This window comes from Haliaeetus albicilla, chromosome 25 (genome assembly GCF_947461875.1).
Source record: "Haliaeetus albicilla chromosome 25, bHalAlb1.1, whole genome shotgun sequence".
NCBI lineage: Eukaryota > Metazoa > Chordata > Aves > Accipitriformes > Accipitridae > Haliaeetus > Haliaeetus albicilla.
Window position 1 is genome coordinate 11,306,599 of NC_091507.1, and position 20,622 is coordinate 11,327,220.

Consider the following 20,622-nt stretch of genomic DNA (forward strand, 5'->3'; position numbering starts at 1 on the left):
GCCCGGGCGGGGCGGCGTAAGCGAGGCCGGGTGGCACGGCGGCAGAAACGCCCGGAGGAGAGACGCACCGAGCGGCGGTCTGCGGGGAGACGGCGAGCCCGCCGCTGGCGCCGCCTCCCCGGCCGCGGCGCCGGGCTCTCGGCAGCCCTGCGCCTCGGGGACGGCCCCGGCCCCGGCCCCGGCCCCGGCCCCGGCCGGGGGCGGCTTCCCGGCGGCGGCGGCTCCGCCCGGCGCGGCTCCGCCTCTTCGCCCGTCCCGCCCTCGCCGCCTCCTGCCGCGGCGGCGGGATCCTCTGGCGGCGGCTGCGGGAAGCGCGGCGGGACGGGACGGGACCGGGTTGCCCCCCGGCCCGCCCCCAGCCAGCGGCAGAGCACTCGGTTACCCCTGTCGGGTGACCGAGTGCCGTTACGGTGCTGTATGCGGCCATCGAGTCACCCAGCCCGCCGGGAAAACCCTCACAGTCCTAGACCGACTACTCCCCTCTTCCCTTGCGGTGTGACAGCGAGCCCCGAGGCTCGAGTGGAGCTTTATGGTTCATTAATTATGGCCTCCTTCCCCTCAGGCTGTAAGGAAAAAGAAAAGGTAATGTGTAAGATTTTCCTTCTGTTGTCCTCGGTGAGCTACATCTTAATCCCAAAGGATACTTGCACCACCTCATCCCTCGGTCATTTCTACTTTTCCTCTTTTCTTCATACTCACGTGCTTTTCTCTTACTTTTCAGCACACTCTCTGCCTTTGCTGAGCCTTTTCAAATTGTGTATTCAGGTAAGGATCGTGATTATCCAGCGCACGTTTTTAACAGAAGAACATTTTGTCATACCCTGTAGTGGCAGTAAAATGTTTATATTCTCTAGCACAGTAAAATGGACCCACATTTTAACTTGCCTTTCATTGCATTTTCAACAGACGGTGAGTATCTTTTCAACCTGAGGGATACCTTTGTGGTATTTCTTGTGCAGGGGCGTAAGTCAGAGCCTCTGCCCAGCTGTGCAGGGAGCTAGTTAGCATAAATAAGGGGGGAAATGCAGACAGAGGGAATCGGGCTTACAGATCAAGTGTCTCACTTGCTAGAATGGGGTACCCCCTTTCTAGCACTGAACAGGTTCCTGAAATTGGGCACCTGAACTTCTCAGTGATTCAGTGTCGAAGGAGAGCCCTCACTGGTGGCTTTTCTGGCATCCCAGTGGCTAAGGCTGCCACCTACACCACGGGCAGCACAGGAGGGAACTGGGACTGCTCTGAGATGAACAGGGAAGGGGCTGAAACCTGTCTCCTACAGCTCCTAGAGTCCTCCAGCTGGAGGCTTGTTAGAGATTTATTTGAGACTAGAGCCGGTTTATTCTTGCTGAAGGTCTCTGTCGCTCCCACTGGAAGCACTCTGCTTTGTACAAATAATTAAATCTGCCTTGCGGTAGGAAGTTGAACCTCAGAGGTCCAGACACTTTCTGTGTGCCCTCAGCTCTGTCCTTCAGCACAGGGCTCGCCGCTCTCCTTGGCCCACAGGCAGGTGTCCTGATTTCGGCTGGGATAGAGTTAATTTTCTTTCTAGTAGCTGGTACAGTGTTATGTTTTGGATTTAGTGGGAGAATAATGTTGATAACACACTGCTGTTTTCAGTTGTTGCTAAGCAGTGTTTAGACTAAGTCAAGGATTTTTCAGCTTCTCCTGCCCAGCCAGCAAGAAGGCTGGAGGGGCACAAGAAGTTGGGAGGGGACACAGCCAGGACAGCTGACCCCAACTGGCCAAAGGGGTATTCCAGACCATGTGATGTCATGCCCAGTATATAAACTGGGGGGAGTTGGCCTGGGGGGATTGCTTCTCGGGAAATGACTGGGCATCAGTTGGCAGGTGGTGAGCAATTTTGTATATTCCAATCCTTTTATTATGATTATCATTTTAGTATTGTTATTATTATCATTATTAGTTTCTTCCTTTCTGTTCTATTCAACTGTTCTTATCTCAACCCACGAGTTTTACCTTTTTCCTTCCGATTCTCTCCCCCATCCCACTGGGTGGGGGGGGGGAAGTGAGAGAGTGACTGCGTGGTGCTTAGTTGCCGGCCGAGGTTAAACCATGACAGCAGGATATAGAGAATCCCTTCAGATGCTGCTGTGCTGCAGCTCTTCAGCAGCCTCGCGTACGCTTGCTGGCAGAAGCATGGGCATTGAGGGCAGGCAGGCCTGGACCTCTGGGGCTGGGTGACCCCTGAGCGGTTGTTCTGAGGACGTCAGTAACACCAGCCTGCAGTGAATGAACAACTGAGCCCAGATCCATTGAGGCCAAGACTGCTGTGGGTGGCTGGTTCCAGCTTTGTTATCATATGTGACAAGTTATGTGGTATTTTTTGTCCTATGTGTAGTACATCAAATTTTCCCACCTACAAATGCAACCTATCATTGTCGGTCCAGTGCATTGCAATCTATCAGTATTTCTCAAAAAGTCTCCAAATTCATCTAACTGAAATGAGTTGGTATCTTCAATCAACACTCGTAATTTCCTTTTCACTTGGTTTTTAGCCAGGGCCGATTGAAACAGCAACTTTTAAGACATGATGACTGTGAGAAGTGATAATTGCTTTTGAGGATGGCAATGAAAAGGCAAATAATGCAGTAGAGAATGGGACACTTACACTTGAGTCTAAATTAGTGGTAATCCTGGGAAGATCCTTCAGAAGTCCTTTGGGCTTCATAAAATCTAACTTCCATTCTTTCTGTCTTTCTCAAAATTGAACAAATGTCCATAACAAAATAGTGGGAGACGCAAAATTGGTAAGTTGAGAAAGTCATCTGAGACTGTCACCATGCGATGGCCATATTTAAGTGTTTGCGCTGACATAAAAACATATTAGAAGCCAGAGAGAATTTAAAGAATTTGATCAAACACTCCTTTAGAATAATTTAGGTTCCTCTGAACATTTCAGTGTCAACTCCAATCTGAGGAGCAAGGGTGTTAGGGGAAATGTATCCTTATTACAAAGAACATTATCTCCAGATTTAAAAAACAAATAGCTGTGCAAGTGCTGCATTCATCTTGTCTGCATAAACTGAATAGCAAAGCAGCTTCATTCAGTTTTCTTGAAAGTTTAATTTATATGTTGAGCAAGAATTTTTGAAAGACAAGTTTATTTCATAAAATCATTTCTTTCTCGGTTTTGTACAGATATGTTTAGTTATTCCACAGAGGGCATATTCCATTTAGAAAAAAGCAGAACACAATTCGAGATAACAGAAGAGGGCTAAGCTTTAGAAAATACATTGTTGCCTAAATTCATCCTTGGAGTAAGCTGGCACAGCTCAAATATCAGAAATAAAAACCTTTTCCATTGTATTTGACTTGTTCTTTCATTCTTAATAGGCGCAAGTGAAAAAATTTGGCAGTAGACCTGCACACACTTAGTCTCCCATGCTGAATTGTTTTAATTCACTTTTCAACTCTTTTTTTTCACGAAAGCATACAGGAAAAACCCAATGACAAGCAATTCCTGTTTGTTACTCTCTTTGGCCATGACTAAGCTGTGATGTAGATGGGCCCCGCAGGGTCCCAGCTCACCCATACTGGGGACAGTGACACAGCTCACCCCACTCCTGAAGGCCCAAGCTCCTTCCAGAGGAAACCAGAGCAGGTTGATGCACATCCAGATACTGCCCCAGCCTGGAGCAGGACAAGGCCAAGGTGTTTACTTTGAGCCAGGATCTGGGAAATGCTCCCATCTCCCACAATTCAGATGACATCAGTGAGTAACAGTCTATCACACAAACAGTTCCACTGACTGCAGAGAGATGTAAATTGTTAGGTGTTGTGTAGTGCGAGGCAGTGGCATTTAAGTATTCCAGCCTGGAATCGATCGGCTTATTGCAGCATCTCCCAAACTATGGGACAACACCTACTGTTCAGGCAGGAGCACATGCTGCGAGGTGGCTGCTTCTTCTATCATTTCAATTCTCAGCAAGGATTTGGAGTGCATGGGATTCTCCAGGAAATGTAAGGTGGATGGTTTCTTCGGGAAACTTCAACCTGGTTTAGCAAATCCACAATAACAGAATGAGCTCTAATCATTATTTTCTGCCTTTACCTTAAAACACAGAAAGTGACAGTCAATGTAACTGGAAGAGATTTATGTATAGAATGTCTGTGGTGCCATATGCTTTTGGCAGGTAATTATTAGGTCCTCTACTCATCCGGTAAACTCTGATAAATTGTTTGCTAAAGTAAAGCAAAGGGCCTGATCATGCAACCATGCAACTCTGCTGTTTGCAAGTAGTTCCATATTCAGTGAAGACAAGGAGGCTTTCCACTAAGTAAAATAGGTCAGATTTAGAGCTCCTGGCACTGTGTCTGCAATGGAGACCAGAAAATGATGCAGAGCCATTCAGGGCAAGGTTCAGACTTGGGTGTAAGCAAATAAAGCACAGTAGACTCTGGGGCAGACAGAATGGCTCTGGAGAAGATGCTGTAAAGATCGCTCCGAGTTTCTCATTCATGTTTCTCATTCAGGTTTTTTGTGGAAGTCTGAGGAAAGCATCCTCTGGAGGTTCGCAGATTGTTCATAGTTTTTCACCGTTTAGTAAATACAGGCTCCGCATTGTCCCAGAACCACTCTGGTGCCACTTTCACAAGTACTCTGTGGCCTAGGGTCTGACTCGGCGTTCCTGCACTCCAGCCTTCTCTTGAGGAAGAACATTTGCTGAGTAGCCGTATGGGATCAGGAGAAAGGTCTGGATAGTGCAGTATCCTTCCTCTGAAAGTGGCCAGAAGCAGAGTTTTTTGGGGGAAGAGGAACAGGGCACATATATATGATATTCCTCCCAAGTACTCCTTTAGCTTCTAGCAATCAGCATCTCAGCATCCTGATATAGTTTAAATCTATTTAGAGAATTGTGCAAAAGTCCCACGCTCCAGATTGAACTTGAACCCACAGAATGTGGTTTCAGTCAGTGACTGTCCAATTAGTTCCTTAATCTTTGGAACATAATTGTTCAATAACTGTTTGTATTTTAAAACCGTCTAACTACCTAATCTTCCTGTGAAACAAAAAAAACCAAAACCAAAACCAAACCCACCATGTTTTTCATGTAGCTTGAATATCTGGCATCTGAGGGGAAGAAGTGCTAAGAATCAAGCTTTGCAATTGCAAATATTATCATAAATAATAATGTGTGATAAGAAAGCTTGAGCCTGTGCCACCTGTAGGCTGCCAGAATGGTTGGGAAGAGAATTGACCTTACAGGTACTGATACATACCTACCAACAACATGGTAGTGTGTGTACATATGGGGTCAAAAAAACCCGGTAAATGATCAAGGGGACTATCTCCTGATGCGTCCTCACCAGCCCACCCATCATCCTCAGATGCCTGGTTGAGGAAGATTAATTTGGTGCATTATGCTGTGTCACTGATGTTGCTAGAGTTATATCTCATCTGTTATTCTGGTGAGACCAGAAATAGCAAGCTGTTGGTAAACCGATTCCTAGCAAGAAGCCGTGTCCAGATGTGTTATCCAGCACACATCAATCTGCCACAGCTGTCAGTGGCAGACCCTATCGTCACCAACCACAGGAAAAGATTCGAGGGCAGTGAGCAAACGCTCATCTGCAGGGCTGCAGGCAGACTCCCTCAGTGATTAACAAGACCCTACCATGCCCCTCATTTCACGGTCACTTTGCCTTGCCACAGGAGGAATGTGCACCCATATGAAGTGCTTAGAAGAAAAGTTCTCCAGGTGTGCACATCCTGACTAAGAGGAATTGTTAAGTTTGCTAGCCCTGACAGCATGTTAGGCTCACCTCTCCTTGAGTGGATATTCAGCCTCTAGGAGCCTAGCATGGCATTCATTGTACATCTCTATGGCCACAGGAAGAGGCAGAAGAGATTTGCAGCTGAGAGGGTCTGTCTTGCATATGCAGAAAGAGCTGCACCCCTCTGCCAGTTGCCAGGTGGTTTTAGCTGTTTCAGAGGTGCTCAGTGAGCGCATCACTGGGGACACCCCGTACAATGTCTGTGCACTTCACTGCACTGCATCCCTGTTGGACTTGGCAAAGCTACATGCTCTTCACGGAGAAAACAGGAGGTCTTGTTGGCTCCAGCCTTTTCATGGGACTAACCTGCATGCAAGAAAAGAAATAGCTAAGGGCCTTTATAAAGTTTCACCTCCCAACAGACTCTGCAATTTTTCAGTTTTTGATCCCCAAAGGGCCAGATTCATCCCAATTTTGAAAACAAAGAAATGATAAACAAGGAGGTGTGTGGCTGCTGGGGGCCACACAGGAAGCCTACATGAGAACAGAGATCCAAATCCTCCCCTTGGCTCAGGATAGCACTGTAACTAATAGATGGGCATGCCCCTCCCCTGCTCCTCTTTACCAGCTTCCAGTCAGCCGCTCAGTCCCGTGGCTTCTCTGTGGCCACTGAGAATTTGCAAAGTTTTAATTGCACAGCATCAAACAAAAAGCTGCAAAAAGGAATAGGTACATGAGATTTTTTTCTTGGCAATGTTTAGGAATGAAGGGGATGAAGAGAAGACACACAAGAAGCCCAGACAGCTCCCCGGTCCCGGACCAGACCCTCACCTCAAAGTGAAGCACGAACTCTCCTCTCTATCCCAAACAGAACATAGGGCTGATGCTCCATAGCAAGATAGCACCTAATTCTGAAACGTCTCAATTCACTGTCTTCACTCAGTATGTACCTTTCTGGGCAACAGTGAGGATGCGTCACGGGCACACATGTGATCGAGTGCGTGCATGTGTGCTTTCCAATTAATTCTTCCAGCTCTTGCGATTTTTTGGTCTCTCTAAAAGGATAACCAGTATAAGAATGACATTTTGCAATCAAATGTTGAATGTGTTTTTTATTTAAACATTAAGATTAAATTACAAAAGCTTCTGGAACAAGGAAAGGATGCCAAGGAGGAAAGAGCTGAAAACTCATTGCATTTTCTCATTCATTGTAAAAGCAAAACACATTGGCAGCAGCAAGGCGTTTTATAGAAAAGTTTCAGATGGACAGTACAAAGACCTTTCTGTCAATATTGTCACTGAAACACCTTGCTGTCATGAAGCACATCTTTTTTTATGATCACACTTCTTGGTGTTGGCTGATTGGTTTTCATTGTGGGAAACAATAATTAGTGCAGATTTACTGTAATTCTTTACTGTTAATCTCTGCTAATATAATGCAATCTTCTTCTTGGGAAAATGGCCAAACATCATTTACTTTACCCTAATAAAAATGTCTACTGCTGCTGTTAAAAGTTTTATTTGTACAAGTATGTTCCTAATCTATGTTAATTTCATGCAATATATCTCTAATTTTTGGAGTAAATACTGAGAATCATTCGAGAAAATTCCTTGGAATGCAAAATCCAAACAAACTTTGTATTTTTTTAAGGGCAAGATTCCACCACCTTTATTTACACAAGTAGCATCCTGCTCCCTATGTTATTTCACTGCAAGCTAGAGGCTCAAGCAGTGAAAATCAGCATAGCCCCATTAGGATTTACTGCATTGTATCAACCTCCAATGAAAATTGGGCTGAGCAGTTTTTTTCTGTGGAGTAATACACTACCTATAACCAGTAAAGGTGCTCAAACATAGCCCTACACTTAATAATTTGGCACATTTACAACTGGCGTTACTCAGTAACTTATCAGATGACAATAGTGGAGCTCTTCTGTAAAATATAGGTTAAGCCTATATTTGTATGACTGTACACCTGAAGTATAAAAACCACGATATGTAGTACACTTGAACAGTTAAAAAATATAACTTATTTTATTTGTAAACTATCAATGCAAGATACTCAGCAGCAAAGAAGCCATGTTCAATGTCTTCTGATCTTTTATAAAGATCTGTTGCTGTAAGTAATATAATCGTCTCTGAAACATCTGAGGTTACATGTAGAAACAATCAAGGCAATATTATTTGTACATATTATTAAACATGCAAAAAACTTCCTGAAGAATATTGCCCAAATGTAGAAAGTCGTCTGGATCTCAAATTTTCCTTGGTAGCATCTGCTTTGTAAGTATGGCTCACATGTGGCTTTAGAGTCCTTCAGTTTATTTTGGAGAATTGGCACCTTTAATAACAGGCTCCCTATTCAAATACGTGGCCCAATAAACTAAGTTAAAAGTTCCAAACAGCACTGGAAAAATTATCCGGGACATTTTGTCAATCTTACTGATGCTGTTGTAAGTCTTTTTGCTTTCAGCAGGCTTTTCTTCTGCAGACTTCACTGGAGCAGATGCAGCGTTTGAGATGACGGATGGGGCTGAGTCCTTTGGCATGTTTGGTGCCGGGGTCATCTTCCCAGTGCTGTAAGTATTAGTTGATTTATTTCCTAGCAATTGGTGCTCTTTTTTCTGCAGTGTAAAGAACAAAACATTAGACTGCAGGAACAAAGTGGAAACACGTTCTCAAGATATTAACCCAAAAATCTAAGTACCGTAATCAATCATGCTAACGAATGCCTATTGGCTATTCCGACTTTGACTACTAAACAGCTGTTTCTGCCTTGACTTTATAGCCCTTACTCAGCTTAAACTTTCCTTGATGGCAGAGAAAGCTAAGAGCAGCCAGCCGGACCCGGATCCCACCTGGCATGTGTATTAGCATCTTCTTTTGTCAGGGCAATGCTGTCCCGCACCTGCAGAGGTTGCTGCCCTGCGGGCAGCTGCCAAGACATGAACCTCACCTTCCTGGCTGCAGCGAGGAGCGTGGTGCAGGGCTCACTGCCCCTGCCAGCTTGCCCTCTTTGTATTGCTCTTTCAGGATGCCTGCGGGTACAAGCTCTCTCTAGGAGATCATTTGCTAAGAGTCAGTCCTATTCCAAAATTTTCATTTCAGCGTGAAACCCAAAAGTTCCTTTTTTCACAGAGCCGCTATTTTGTCTCTTTTTTATTGGGGATACTGTGGCTGGACCCTGACTCACGGAGCTCAATGTGAGCTTTGCCATTTATTTGGGAGAGCACATAGGGAGTGCTCTGCCAAGATATGTTTCATAGTATATGTCTGCTATTATCAGAAGTTTGGTCACTGAAATCCCATGCCACGTGTACTCAATGCCATATAACCTTCTGAAAACACTCCTCTTCATATAGATGGTAAAGAATGATAGTTTATCTCTGTGAAGAGATGGCAGCATATTTCCTTGAAAATTTTCCTCTATAGGAAGGTGAAAGTATGCCATGAAGTAATTAAATACATTTTTCACAAAGAAGCTGAAAATTGTCCATTCAGTTATTTGAACTATGCTGAGTACCTGCTTTTTATTCTAGGTATCTAAAAAATGTAAGGTAAGCACCTTGATTTTAGCAGCTTCCAGGGCTTTTTTGCCATCCCATGCCCAACTCCTCTTGGTGAAATAATTGACTGTTGCAAATTCAATCAATGCAGAAAATACAAAGGCATAGCAGACAGCTATAAACCAGTCCATTGCAGTAGCGTAGGCCACTTTTGGCAAAGAGTTACGGGCACTGATACTTAAGGTGGTCATGGTGAGGACTGTTGTTACTCCTGTAAAGAAGGAAAAAAAAAAGAGACAGAGATCAGTTTGGTAGTCCTTACAAGATCCCTAACGACTTACAAGCAGGCCCCAATTCAGCAGGATAGCTAAGTAGGCCACATGAAGTCAGTTAGCATTTGCATATTACGGTCTGAAAGAGTAAGATACTTTGCTCTCCAAGAAAAAATGAAAGCCTCCACCCTCAGGTGTTTACTTCTGTGGTGTTCTGGTTATCTCTAGTTATAGCATATTTAAATAAGTATTTTTAGGGGTAATGCAAACCCAGCTGTTACATAAACCAGAACCTTACTGGTATTTTATCCCTGTATACTGATGCATGGCATGTATAAAGCATCCCTCATTAAGGGGTACATTATAAAATCAGTGAGCAACCTGTTTAGCAGTAACTGTCAGAATAAAGTGGGATTACAGATTTTATTTTCTTACATGGTGATTTTATGTATGAAATGTTGGATGTTATTGATTTCCTTGGCTGTAGCTCCTCCTTTCCCCATAGGTCAGTAAATGACAGAGCTGCCACTACTTCCCTCTGGGGAGGATGCCCCCAGTAGAACAAAATTCAGCTCTCAGTTACAGCTTTGTAAACCTAGAATGGGTACCACTGGTCAGCAAAGCGGTGCTGGTACCTGTATTCTCCCCATACAACTTGCTGAACTGATTTTTGGTCAAAGCTGCCAACTGATTTCAGTAGGTTTGTACAGAGGAATGACCCTTTTAAGAACAGATGAATGGAGTTTTACATAATAAACTGTTCCTGCTCCCCTCATTTTTCATCTAGGGAAAATTTTGTATTTCATCAACCTTCGCTTAAGACTGTGTTTATTTTCTGCAATCTTTTAGTGATAAATAGAGTAATTTAAGACACCCCAAAGGATTTTTCCATGACAACTTCTGTAGTAAATATATGTTTTCTAAATGCAAAATCATATTAATTTGTTTGATGGTAATGGAGATAATTGTCAGTAATTAACCTCTACATGGTTTTCCCAGATAAACATCTTAAAACAGAGATAAACAAAATGTCTTGAAGTGAAATCTGTTTCAAATGCTTAGCTAGAGTATACACTAAATATGACAATATGTATGCTTTTTTGTTCTAAGCCATCCAGTATTTTACCTGAGTGGAAAAAACGCCCACAAATCGCACCAATCTACTTCTTCTATCTTCTGTCCTTAACCTTCATATAATTGATTCTTGAGAAATTTCTTTCATAACTTTACCAAAAAAGCCCAGACAGTGTTTTTAAATGGGTTTTGAGTTTAAACTGGAAGAGAACAAGGGAACGTCTAGAGCATCTCAAGCAGAAATAAGCATTAGTGCACTGTGGTTTTGTTACAGCAAAACAATTCCACAAGCCAGACCGATCCTTCCCGCATGCTGGGAGAAAGTGGGATACTCACCAAAGACAGTCCTAGCAGGGACAGATTCTCTGTTTAGCCAAAATGACACTTGTGATAAGATCACAGTCATAATGCAAGGAAGGTACGTCTGGATGACAAAATAACCGATTTTTCTTTTCAGATGAAAATGGGCTGTCATAATAGTATATTCACCTAGAAGGAGAAAAAATGTGCATGTGGGTAAAATAAGGGAGGCTTACTGATTTAGGGACTTAAGCAGGCCAGCTCCACCTTCCCCCTCCCCATTTGAGGATACCATTCAGCCATTCTTAATTGCATGAAAAATGTCTGGGATTCTGTGCTGTGGATAACCAGGACTTGAGACAGAGGTGCTGCTAGATCCTGCTAGTCTTCACATTCAGCCCCTAAAAGCAGAAGACGACCGACTACTCCTACTGCACTGAAAAGCTGCAGTCCTTTTATGCACCTGGGATGTCTTGATAGTCACAGGCTTAAAAAATCCAGGTTGCTGGTACTGCCTCAGTCCTGCCTGGTTTTGACTCAGTTCTACAAACTGTCTTACCAGAGTAATGATTAAGGCCACCTACTCTTAGAAACCTGATTTAGCAGCAGGAGTTAACCTCATTAGGGAAACTGTTATTGCCAAGCCATCAGTTTTCAAGAATGAGAACAGGTCCAGACATTCCTTCTGCACCACACTTTGGGGACTGCCTGTCCCAGTGTCAGTGCTGCCAAAATTGCAGCTTTGCACATGGATCCTGGGATGTCTTATTGATCTGAGTACCCAAACCCATCAGATTGCTTCTCCAGAAAAAAAAAAGTCCCTCTAGTGCATGCAGTTTGCTTAGAATTTGGTACACCTTAGCCCTTGCAAAGATAATCTGTTTCCAGATAGACATTGTGCCATTGTTCACTTCTGCAATGAATATGGTACTGCCTGCATGGAAAATTCACTGAAAGCTGCCACAGCAGTGCTAAATTCCATGTCTTTTTTATATGCCAAATTCACAGCATTGCCTTAATCTGCCTTTTGTCAGGTCCTCTGAATTTCAATAAAAGCCTAAAAAAATGCACTCTAAAATCGACAGACCAGCTGTCACCTTCCCTAATGTTTCAGAAAAAATCAAAACTCAACCGGTTCTTTCAGACTGTTCCTGGAAAACGATATAGTTGTTACTGAAGGCTATGATGGTAACTGCTCCCCAAAGCCAAAATCTTGCTAGCTAAAAACAGGCTACTATTTGCCTAGGAAAAATAAGAGTAAAAACAAAATGTAAGAATAAAAAACAACCAACCCCTTCAAGCCCTAACATCTCCACTCACATTGATACCAAATTAATTTAAAAGCATGCATCCTTCAGCTGGGTACTGATGAATCAGAGTAATGCCTGTTCTGAAATATATATTGTCCTCCAAGAACAAAACAAATATAGCTATAATCTCTGTTGGAAGACTTGACTGTTAGTCTCTATAGACCAGCCACAAAAGGAAAATCTGTAACAGACTGATTCTGCCTTGAGTGAATAGCCTGAGTTGAGCTGTGGCCAGCATTGCTAAGCAGTTAGATTTGGCAGATTATTTCTAAGTGACAATATGGCTAATTAGCAGAGAACAGGTCTACAGTGAAACGGCTTTTGCAGGTATAGCTGCACTGATATGTTATGCTAGAGGAGCTCTGCTATTCTGGATGAAGTGTACAGACCTTGTTCGTGCTGAGGATTTTAGACAGAAAGACTGGAATAGCACAGAAATACCTTACCTGACAGCCTGCCTCAACCTTTATGACTTTCTTCTGGAGTCTGATTTTCTGGCACAACAGTTCCCTGAAGGGGGATGTGGAGATGGACAGGGAATGTGGTGAAACTGGGGAGAAAAACCCTGTGAAGCAGCATCTAATTCACTTCCATTTATTGTCATTTTGAACCAGGGATGTGGTCTCAGGAGGAACCCCACTTGCTCTTTATTTAGAACCATTTAGTTTGTGGATTACCCATAAAATATGCCAGGAGCAGCAGGTCTATGTGCCTGTAATCTGAGTTGCTACTGCACTGGGATGTGTTTGAGTCACAGTTTCCCTGCTCGCTAAAGAGTGACTATGTGCATTATTGATTTTGACAGTATGCTTTTGGAGCCGGAATAAAAAAAATCTACACAGCTTCAGCAGAGCAACAGGATCCCCTTTTTACCTTTTTAAAATGCAGAAAATGAATGCCTACAGTTTGATGGCCCTCTGCAGCCGATTTTTCCTTATCATTTTCTTTAACCTATCAAAGCTCTTGTCTCCACTGAAATAATGATATCGCTTTGATTTCGTACTTGCTCTTCTTCCAATCAATATCTTCTCCGGTTTCCCATGCTGTCCCTTTCAAAAATGCCTACACTAGGAATGCTTTCTCCAGCAGACTTGGGGCTTAAGAAAACCCCACAGCTTGGTTTTTAAAGCCCTGGGACCACTGCTTAAAGTAAAGCTAAAAGCTGCCTGAGTTGGCCTTTTGTTTATATAGAACAAAATCCTGGGTCTGTTGGAGTGGCAAAGCTCCCTTTTACTTCTGTAAGGCCACTGTTTATCCTCAGATCATAAGCTTTCTTGAGCAAGAGCTAATTTTTGTTATGGGTTTATGTAGCACTTAAAAGAGAATCCTGTTCCTGATGGAGTCCACTCATCAGTGCACAAAACAATTTTAATAACAAATTTAGCACTAATCAAAAGCCCTAGAGCGGGAATGGCTGCATTTCTTCACAGAGCTATGCTACTGTGCTGCTGCTGGTCTTAAGGGTTTTTTTTAATGCTTTAAAAGCTGCTATAGGATTTTTTTGGTGTCTAGATGATGGAGTTCTGGAGATCATGCTTACAAATTTTCCAGGATCTTACATGCATTCTTCCATTGCCATTATGCTGGGATTCAATAGAGTATTTTAATGAGGCTGGACCAGCCCCCAGGCTCGTTTGTTTACTGGATATACCTGGACTCAGGTGTATCAACAGCTGTTATGGCAAGATCCTGACATTAGGTCTGCGATGCTGCATCCCTCACCATGCTGACATCCAGAATCTTTTGGCTCATGAGAAAAGCATGTCCTTTTTACAGTGATGCAGGGGAAAGATTCATCTCAAGGAAAAAAATCAGAATTATTTCGTGCAAAATGAGGGGTTGAATGCTTCTTTTATTATTTAGGCTTTGGATATTTCAAAGCTCAGGCTCCAGCTGGCAGAAGATAAAAGAGTGGGTTTTTGTTTTGTTTTGTGGCACTGCAGATCCTACGTTAGCAATGAGAGATTCTGAGTATGGGGAACAGAACTGGGCAACCATTTGTGGAAAGCAGCAAGATCCACTTGGACCCAAATCCCGTATCTGATTCTTTTCAGCACTTGTACCACCAGGACATAACAGATGTTGGGGCTGTTGGAAGCAGTGTGAGTAGTCAAATAACTTCTCTTTGGGGGGGATGACATTTGGGGATGTTAGCACAAAGAAAAAAAACCAACAAACAGGTGGCACATGTCAGAGCTATTTTCTGTGGCATGGCTAAAATGTTCCCAATTTCAAGACTGGTTCGTGAATTGGGAGTGCTAGGATATTTTTTCTGAGAAGACAGCCAAACTTAGCGGCTTGCCTACAAAATCAGCAGAATCCCAAGGGACTGGTGCAGGTCCAGCACTTCCATTTAGAAAAGAAAGTCTGCTAGAAAGGAGAGCATAAATGTCCTATGACATACACAAACATTTTGCCTGTGCAACTGCAAGGGCTGTGTAGTTTGACGTGTGTCAAAAAACCCACAAAAGATCCAAGCGCTTGGATCTGTGCAATAGCTATTTGGGTTTTCTTTTTTATGTTCAACAATTCAGTAGAAGGAAGAAATGCTTTAGATGGTCGTTCATAAGTAACCCTGATTACTGGCCTCCTACGAGCTTGATGAAGTCCAGAAAATCCATCGCTGACTGATGCTTTCCCTGTGCAAAATCGGATTTTTGTATTTTGCTAATCCCCGGTTACAATCTGTGTCCTGCTCTTTGTGATCCACCCTGCAATCAGAATCCAGCCAGCCCAGATGTAACCCGGGACATTAATATAAAATCTTGACGTTGGAAAACAAGCATTTATTAGCCTAAATCTCAAGATACAGGAGGGAGGTGGTTACCAGGCAGAAACTTTGGGATATGTCTGAAGAGTCCCCTGTTTTCTTGGTCTGAGGAGTACAAGGAGCTTTCACAGGCAAAGCTGCAAACTGGAAGTGGCCTGGAGCTGACACGCTGGAGCACTCACTGCCTGGGCTGGATGGTTTTCTTGCGCTGAGGAGCAGGACGAGTTTGTAGGAGATGCCCCAGTACGTCCTCTGGATCTTTTTCTTGGCAACAATGAAGGCGAGAGGGGAGTTGCCGTTCATTGCAGAAAACAACGCGGCTATGATGGTAAACTGGTAAGGAAAAAAGTGTCTTTGCTCTTTAATGGGAGATAGTGTACCCATCCTTTTTCTGCAGTGGTGGCTGCTCTGACTCTGTCTATATTCTTCTCTTGACTTTAGGAATCTTTGCTTTAGCAACAGCTTTGTGTCTCCCAAAATGGGCGAGGGGGGGGTGAAGCTCTATAGGATGGAGACAGCGGTTGTGTTCAGTGGCTCCCCTGTGCTGCCGGAGGCAAGCCTTCCCTCGCTTTGTGCCCTCTTTGGAGAGTAAGCGGCAAGCTTAGCTGCCCCCCGTTTTTATTTGCCATGTTTGGACGGTTTGAGCAGAAAGCTTTATGCACCTTCATGTTTCGGTCCAGCTACCTTGGTGTACGAGTGTACGTTTACCTGTTTTCACATCTCCTAAATTTCCTGTGGATAGTAACGGGTTCCCAACTCAACCCATACCTTGTCCTCTACAATCCTGCCTGTGGCTCAAAGCCCGTCACTTTTCACCAGGGATGCAGTACATCCCAGAAGGCTGTCGTGCTTTGCCAGCAGGAATTTCTCCTGGCCCTGTTGCTGCAGGCTGACCCCTTTCCCCACCCCAAGCCCCGCGCGACCAGCGGCCGTGGAGATGCCCCTTCCCCTCACGGCAGGCTATTTTGTTCCCCCCCGTCCCTGGCTGGATGCCACTAATGCTCTCCAGCCGAGTGCCTTGTGTAACCTGGTTAAGCCCCCGTCCTGCTGAGCCCACGTGATGCCTGTCCCGGCCCCGACCCCCCCGGGAGTCCCCCCGCCAATGCGCACCCAGGGCTGCCCTTGCGTGGGAGCCTTGAGAAGCAGGGGGGCACAGCTCACGTGGGTGCCCGGCCCGGGATTAAAGCTTCTTTGCCTCCCTAATGCTGCCACATCTGCCGCCTCCGCTCGCGGCCCCGGAGGAAATGGGAATCCTCGGGGTTCGCGCCTCCCCTCGGCCCACGTCGTCCCCCCGGACACGCTGCAGAGCCACGCCACGGCCCCCACCTGCCCTCTGCTCCCTCCCCGCTCCCCGCGGTTTCATCAAGCAAATCATTTCAAAGCGGTGATTGAGACGGATCAAGTGCGTGGGTGGTGTTTGCCTCCCGGGGTGGTTCTTCCCACAGGGAAATCAGCCAGCGACGGTGCTGGCAGCCTCGGCAAAGGCAGTCGCCAAGAGGCTGCGTGCAGCTTCTCCAGCGCTCCTGTTAAATAGTGGGAGCCTGGATGCGTCTTCAGCAAGAGCCTTGCAACGTACCTAAGAGCCAGCATACAACACTCTGAGTGTTTCGGTGCCTCTGCTAAGTAGCCAGGAACCTGCACAGGACCTCCCTAGCACCCCACGTCCCACAGATGCTTCCCTAGCCTCCTCGCAAAATAGCCGGAGCCTCTGGATCTCCCCTCCCGCTCCGACTGTCAGCAATCATGGGATGGAAATATTCTCCCTACCTGTGCTGGTACTGATGTTTTCAGTTCCTACAGTTTGTCCCATCAGGTGGTACTGGTTAAGTCGTGAGCCGTCTTCGGCCACCACCACAGACGTTGTGGTGCTATTAGTCCACACATAGATCACTTCAGAGTTGGGGTAAGCATCTGTTCACAAGGGGGAAAAAAGACAGGGATGAGTAAAAAACACTGTCTAATATTTTAGTGGATCCTTAAATGATAAACGGTGGGGAGAGGGAAGAATGGATGAGTGAGAGTGAATGGAGAAAAACAAATAAAGATGATATAATCATGTTCCCATATGCCCAGCTCAAAAAATATTAGGTTGAAGCCTCTAATGTAACAGATGTGTGGGATGGTTTGTGAAAGGCTGGAACAGTGGAGGTATAAATATAATCCATCATAACCACTCGATTTGGGAAAGAGCAGCTCAGACCCATACTCACCTGGCTGGCAGCTCCTAAACCCCGGCAAGCTGCAAAACGCATTTTGCCCAAATCCCCCCTCAAAAAGACTCAGGCATCTTAAGTGCCTGGACAATGGGGACCCTCTGTGTCTCGTCCCGTCTCCAGGATAAAATACTAAGTGACAGAGTGTGCAAGTGCAGGGTCTGGTGCGTGCGCGCTGACTTTGGGATATGGACGCGTGGATGAGGGGGTAGGTCTTGCGTGCAGGCGACGGCTGTAGATGAAGGCAGCTGGCATGTGTCTGCCTGTGCCTGTGATGCTGAGGAGCAGAGATAGGATTTGGGGGTGAGACTGCATGAAGGAGAGCAGGACTGGGGGGGGGGTGCATACCAGAGAGAATGGGTGGGGGTGCGGAAACACCTGCACACCTGGAGATGCAAATGTGATAAGATTTCTCTCACATTCATTTGGAAGTCCTAGGAGATAAAGGTGGTGGCAGTACAGCCAACTCCTTCCTTTCTCTATAATGTTGCTGTTATTTTTAATGCCCTAACACCTGGAGTAATTATGCTACTATAAGGGAACCTCAGTTTTCTTTTAGAAAGACCATCAATGCTAGTTTTATTTTTTAAGCCTTCTCTGCACATAGTCTCAAAAAATCCAGGAGCTGACTACACATTTAAATATATTTTATTTAATTTAAGTAGCTCTCACATGTTTTAGAACACCTCGATCATTGAAAGCTTTCAGGTAACATTACTACAGGCATGTTACAGTAGGCTGGAGGCCATTGTACTAAAATTTCTGGAAAGCAAGCAAGGCTTACTCTCCAAATAGGAGTTGAAAAGCAGGTAGAGTTGGAAGTGGTCTGAAGTCAAATACTAATATCTCACCTTCTGCGCTCTGTAACTTGTAAGTTGGGGGTGCAGAATGTTTCCTTCTGGACAAACTCACATCCTAGTTCAATGCAATCTGTGCAGGGGGCAACACATGGTGCCTTTCCAGATACGGACTTGAGAGTCAAGGGCAAGAGGTTAGCTTGAAGGATCGTGTGTACTGGCTCCATCAGACTGCAAGTTTTGTTTGCTAGAGCTAGTAAGCTGTCTTGGAAAGCTGCAGCTCCATGGAGAACTTAAAAATTTTCACAGACAGTGGGTCAGCATGAGCTTCTGAGGCACTGCAATGGCAAGAACTATGCTAAGGCGGTCCCTTGATCCATACAACCAGGAATGTCAAAGCAGAAATTGGGAAGTGATCCCGGTTCATGTGAAGAGCATAAGTGCATGGCACAATGACCTGCAGATCACTTGGATGTTGGAGCAGGTAGCAGGGAAGAAAGCAGCACCTTCCTTTCACTGTTGTTAATCTTCCTGTGGCATCTGTGGGAAGTGCTGCCAGAGGTGGGATGCTAGGCTAGATACACCTTTGGTCTGACTGTTTATGGCTATTCGTACGTTGTTGTCCACACCTCAGAAAAGGTATGGAAATACTGAGGACAGAGAGGGGGAGAGAGTTCAAAAGGGGTTCACAAGTATCTCCAGGGACTGGAAAACAAGTCATGATTTGAAGCTTAAGGAGCTTAACTTATTTAGCTCACTGACAAGAAGCTGAGATGTGAGTCAAGCGCTGAGTATAGATACTTGCATGCAGAAATCTAAAACCAGGGTAAATTTCTTGTACTACTGACAAGAGGAGAAAAATTCAGTGCCTGAAAGATGGTTTCAGGCAGATTCAGATGAAGAACAGGACACAATTGCCTAACTGGGGGGGTGGGGTAATTAAACAGTGGATAACCTTCTGAGAAAAAAATTATGTACTACTGTCACTAGAAAGATAATGACAGGACGAGCTCTTTTTTGTCACATATCTGACAGTTGTTGCTGCTGTATTCAGGGCTGGAGCTGATCCAGGGTTTGGAAGTTGAGGAGCTACAAATCCTCCATCCCCTGTTAGCCATGCAGCTATGCAGGACTGCCCACACGCCTTCCATGTGCTTGTATTTGTAGCTGTGCAGTAAAATTACTGTAATTACATCTCATGATCCACTTTGAAAGGCTAAGAAGGAATGTCTTCCCTATTTCAAAATATTTGCATCACAAAAAGGGATGGAATTTCACCTTCCCTTTAGAGCTGAGATACTTTGTCATCTCAGAAATGTTTACAAGTTCACAACATGTTGTAAATAATTCCAAAGCCAGATCTGGACATGGCAAGTAGGAGGAGATGGGTCCATTTAAAAAGGTGCTGCAGAAAGCCCTCCTTTTTAAATGCTTATCTGGTATATGTTGGTCATGTGCTGATATCCCCAGTGAAAGCTGGATTTGTGTAGGCAGATTTGGGATTGTCAGGGAATTTGATTTTTACCTGTGTTACTTCCTATGCAAAAAAAGCATTGGACTTCTTGCTGGGATGATCCAGATGCATCCCACCTCAGCAGTTTGGTGTTACTGCAAGGATCCCAGGCACTGGGATAATTGGGTTTGTCCTGTTTTCTGCCAACAACACACAATAATTCAGCCTGACTAGATGCTTCCCAGTGAGAGTACTGTAACCAAATTCCACTGAAATTGCAACCACACAGGAACATAGGCCTGTAAAGCTTAACAAGTATTCAGATGCTTTAGTTCTCTGCTCTGCCTATCCTTGGGCATCCTAAAATAAATCAGTGCCTCTGCTTTGAATTGCAGCCTTTACTGGGTACTTAAACACATAGACCAGTACAGGGTTGGAGGCTCCTACTCTGGTGAATCCCAGCATCTCCTCCTGTAAAAAAATATTTGTAATTCAGACAGAGACCAGAAGGTGCCGAAACTCCACCCAGCTCTCGCAGGTATGCCGAAGCAATACTTCGTGAGGCTGCTTTCTTTCGAAACCACAGCAGGGAAGGCTGACTGCCCATCCCAGGGCAGCTGGTGAGAAGAGAGAGCACTCAGGCAGGCAAGAGCAGAGCTTGAGGCCAGTCCCTGCCTGGGAGGAGGACTCCAGCCTGCAGGTCCTCTCTCACGGGAAGATATCTATTGTGAGGCTACAAGACAGAGACCTGTGCGACTGCTTGGCCAGGAGTAGATTATCTACGGGAGACAGGAGAATAGCCCAGCTAGAAGAGGTCCTTGTGCAGGAGCAGGATGGTTATGGCCCGGGCTTTAAGACACAAGAGGGTAACAGCTGTGTCCCCACGGAGCCCAATCCAAACCAAGGCAACCTGCAGTGATTTCCCCCCCTCAGAAGTCTGTCACATTAGGAATAGGATGAATTTACACCAGTCTACAGATACTCTATTGTGATGGATTACATATAGGATATGATCCTCATCTATCTTCCATTCAAATGTAAGAAAACATGGTCTGTGTTTTAAAATCTGTAATATAAGATTTTTGGCTTAGTGCTTCCTTTCCTCACTATAGGCCGGGCTCTGAGTGTCTAAGCCTCCTTGGGAGAAAGAGAAGAATGGAGAAAATGTCAACATGAATGTGAATGTAAAAC

General features: G+C 44.9%; 2 protein-coding genes across 4 annotated transcripts in view; one reads left to right on the forward strand and one right to left on the reverse strand.

Moving 5' to 3' along the window:
- Positions 1-6,833: 6,833 nt before the first annotated feature.
- GABRA5 (gamma-aminobutyric acid type A receptor subunit alpha5) overlaps positions 6,834-20,622 on the reverse strand; it is a 58,231-nt gene continuing 44,442 nt past the window's right edge. For all 3 annotated transcript variants that reach the window (XM_069769986.1, XM_069769989.1, XM_069769988.1), the window contains 4 exons: positions 16,736-16,879; positions 10,925-11,077; positions 9,302-9,513; positions 6,834-8,360 (listed from right to left, as the gene is read on the reverse strand). In XM_069769986.1, the coding sequence (XP_069626087.1) occupies positions 8,058-8,360; positions 9,302-9,513; positions 10,925-11,077; positions 16,736-16,879 (812 nt within the window). In that variant the 3' untranslated portion in view covers positions 6,834-8,057. The remainder of the gene's footprint in view (positions 8,361-9,301; positions 9,514-10,924; positions 11,078-16,735; positions 16,880-20,622) is intronic.
- The window catches only part of GABRB3 (gamma-aminobutyric acid type A receptor subunit beta3), a 195,507-nt gene continuing 189,938 nt past the window's right edge, over positions 15,054-20,622 (forward strand). The window contains exon 1 of the mRNA XM_069769984.1: positions 15,054-15,304. Coding sequence (XP_069626085.1) covers positions 15,204-15,304 — 101 coding nt within the window. The 5' untranslated portion in view covers positions 15,054-15,203. The remainder of the gene's footprint in view (positions 15,305-20,622) is intronic.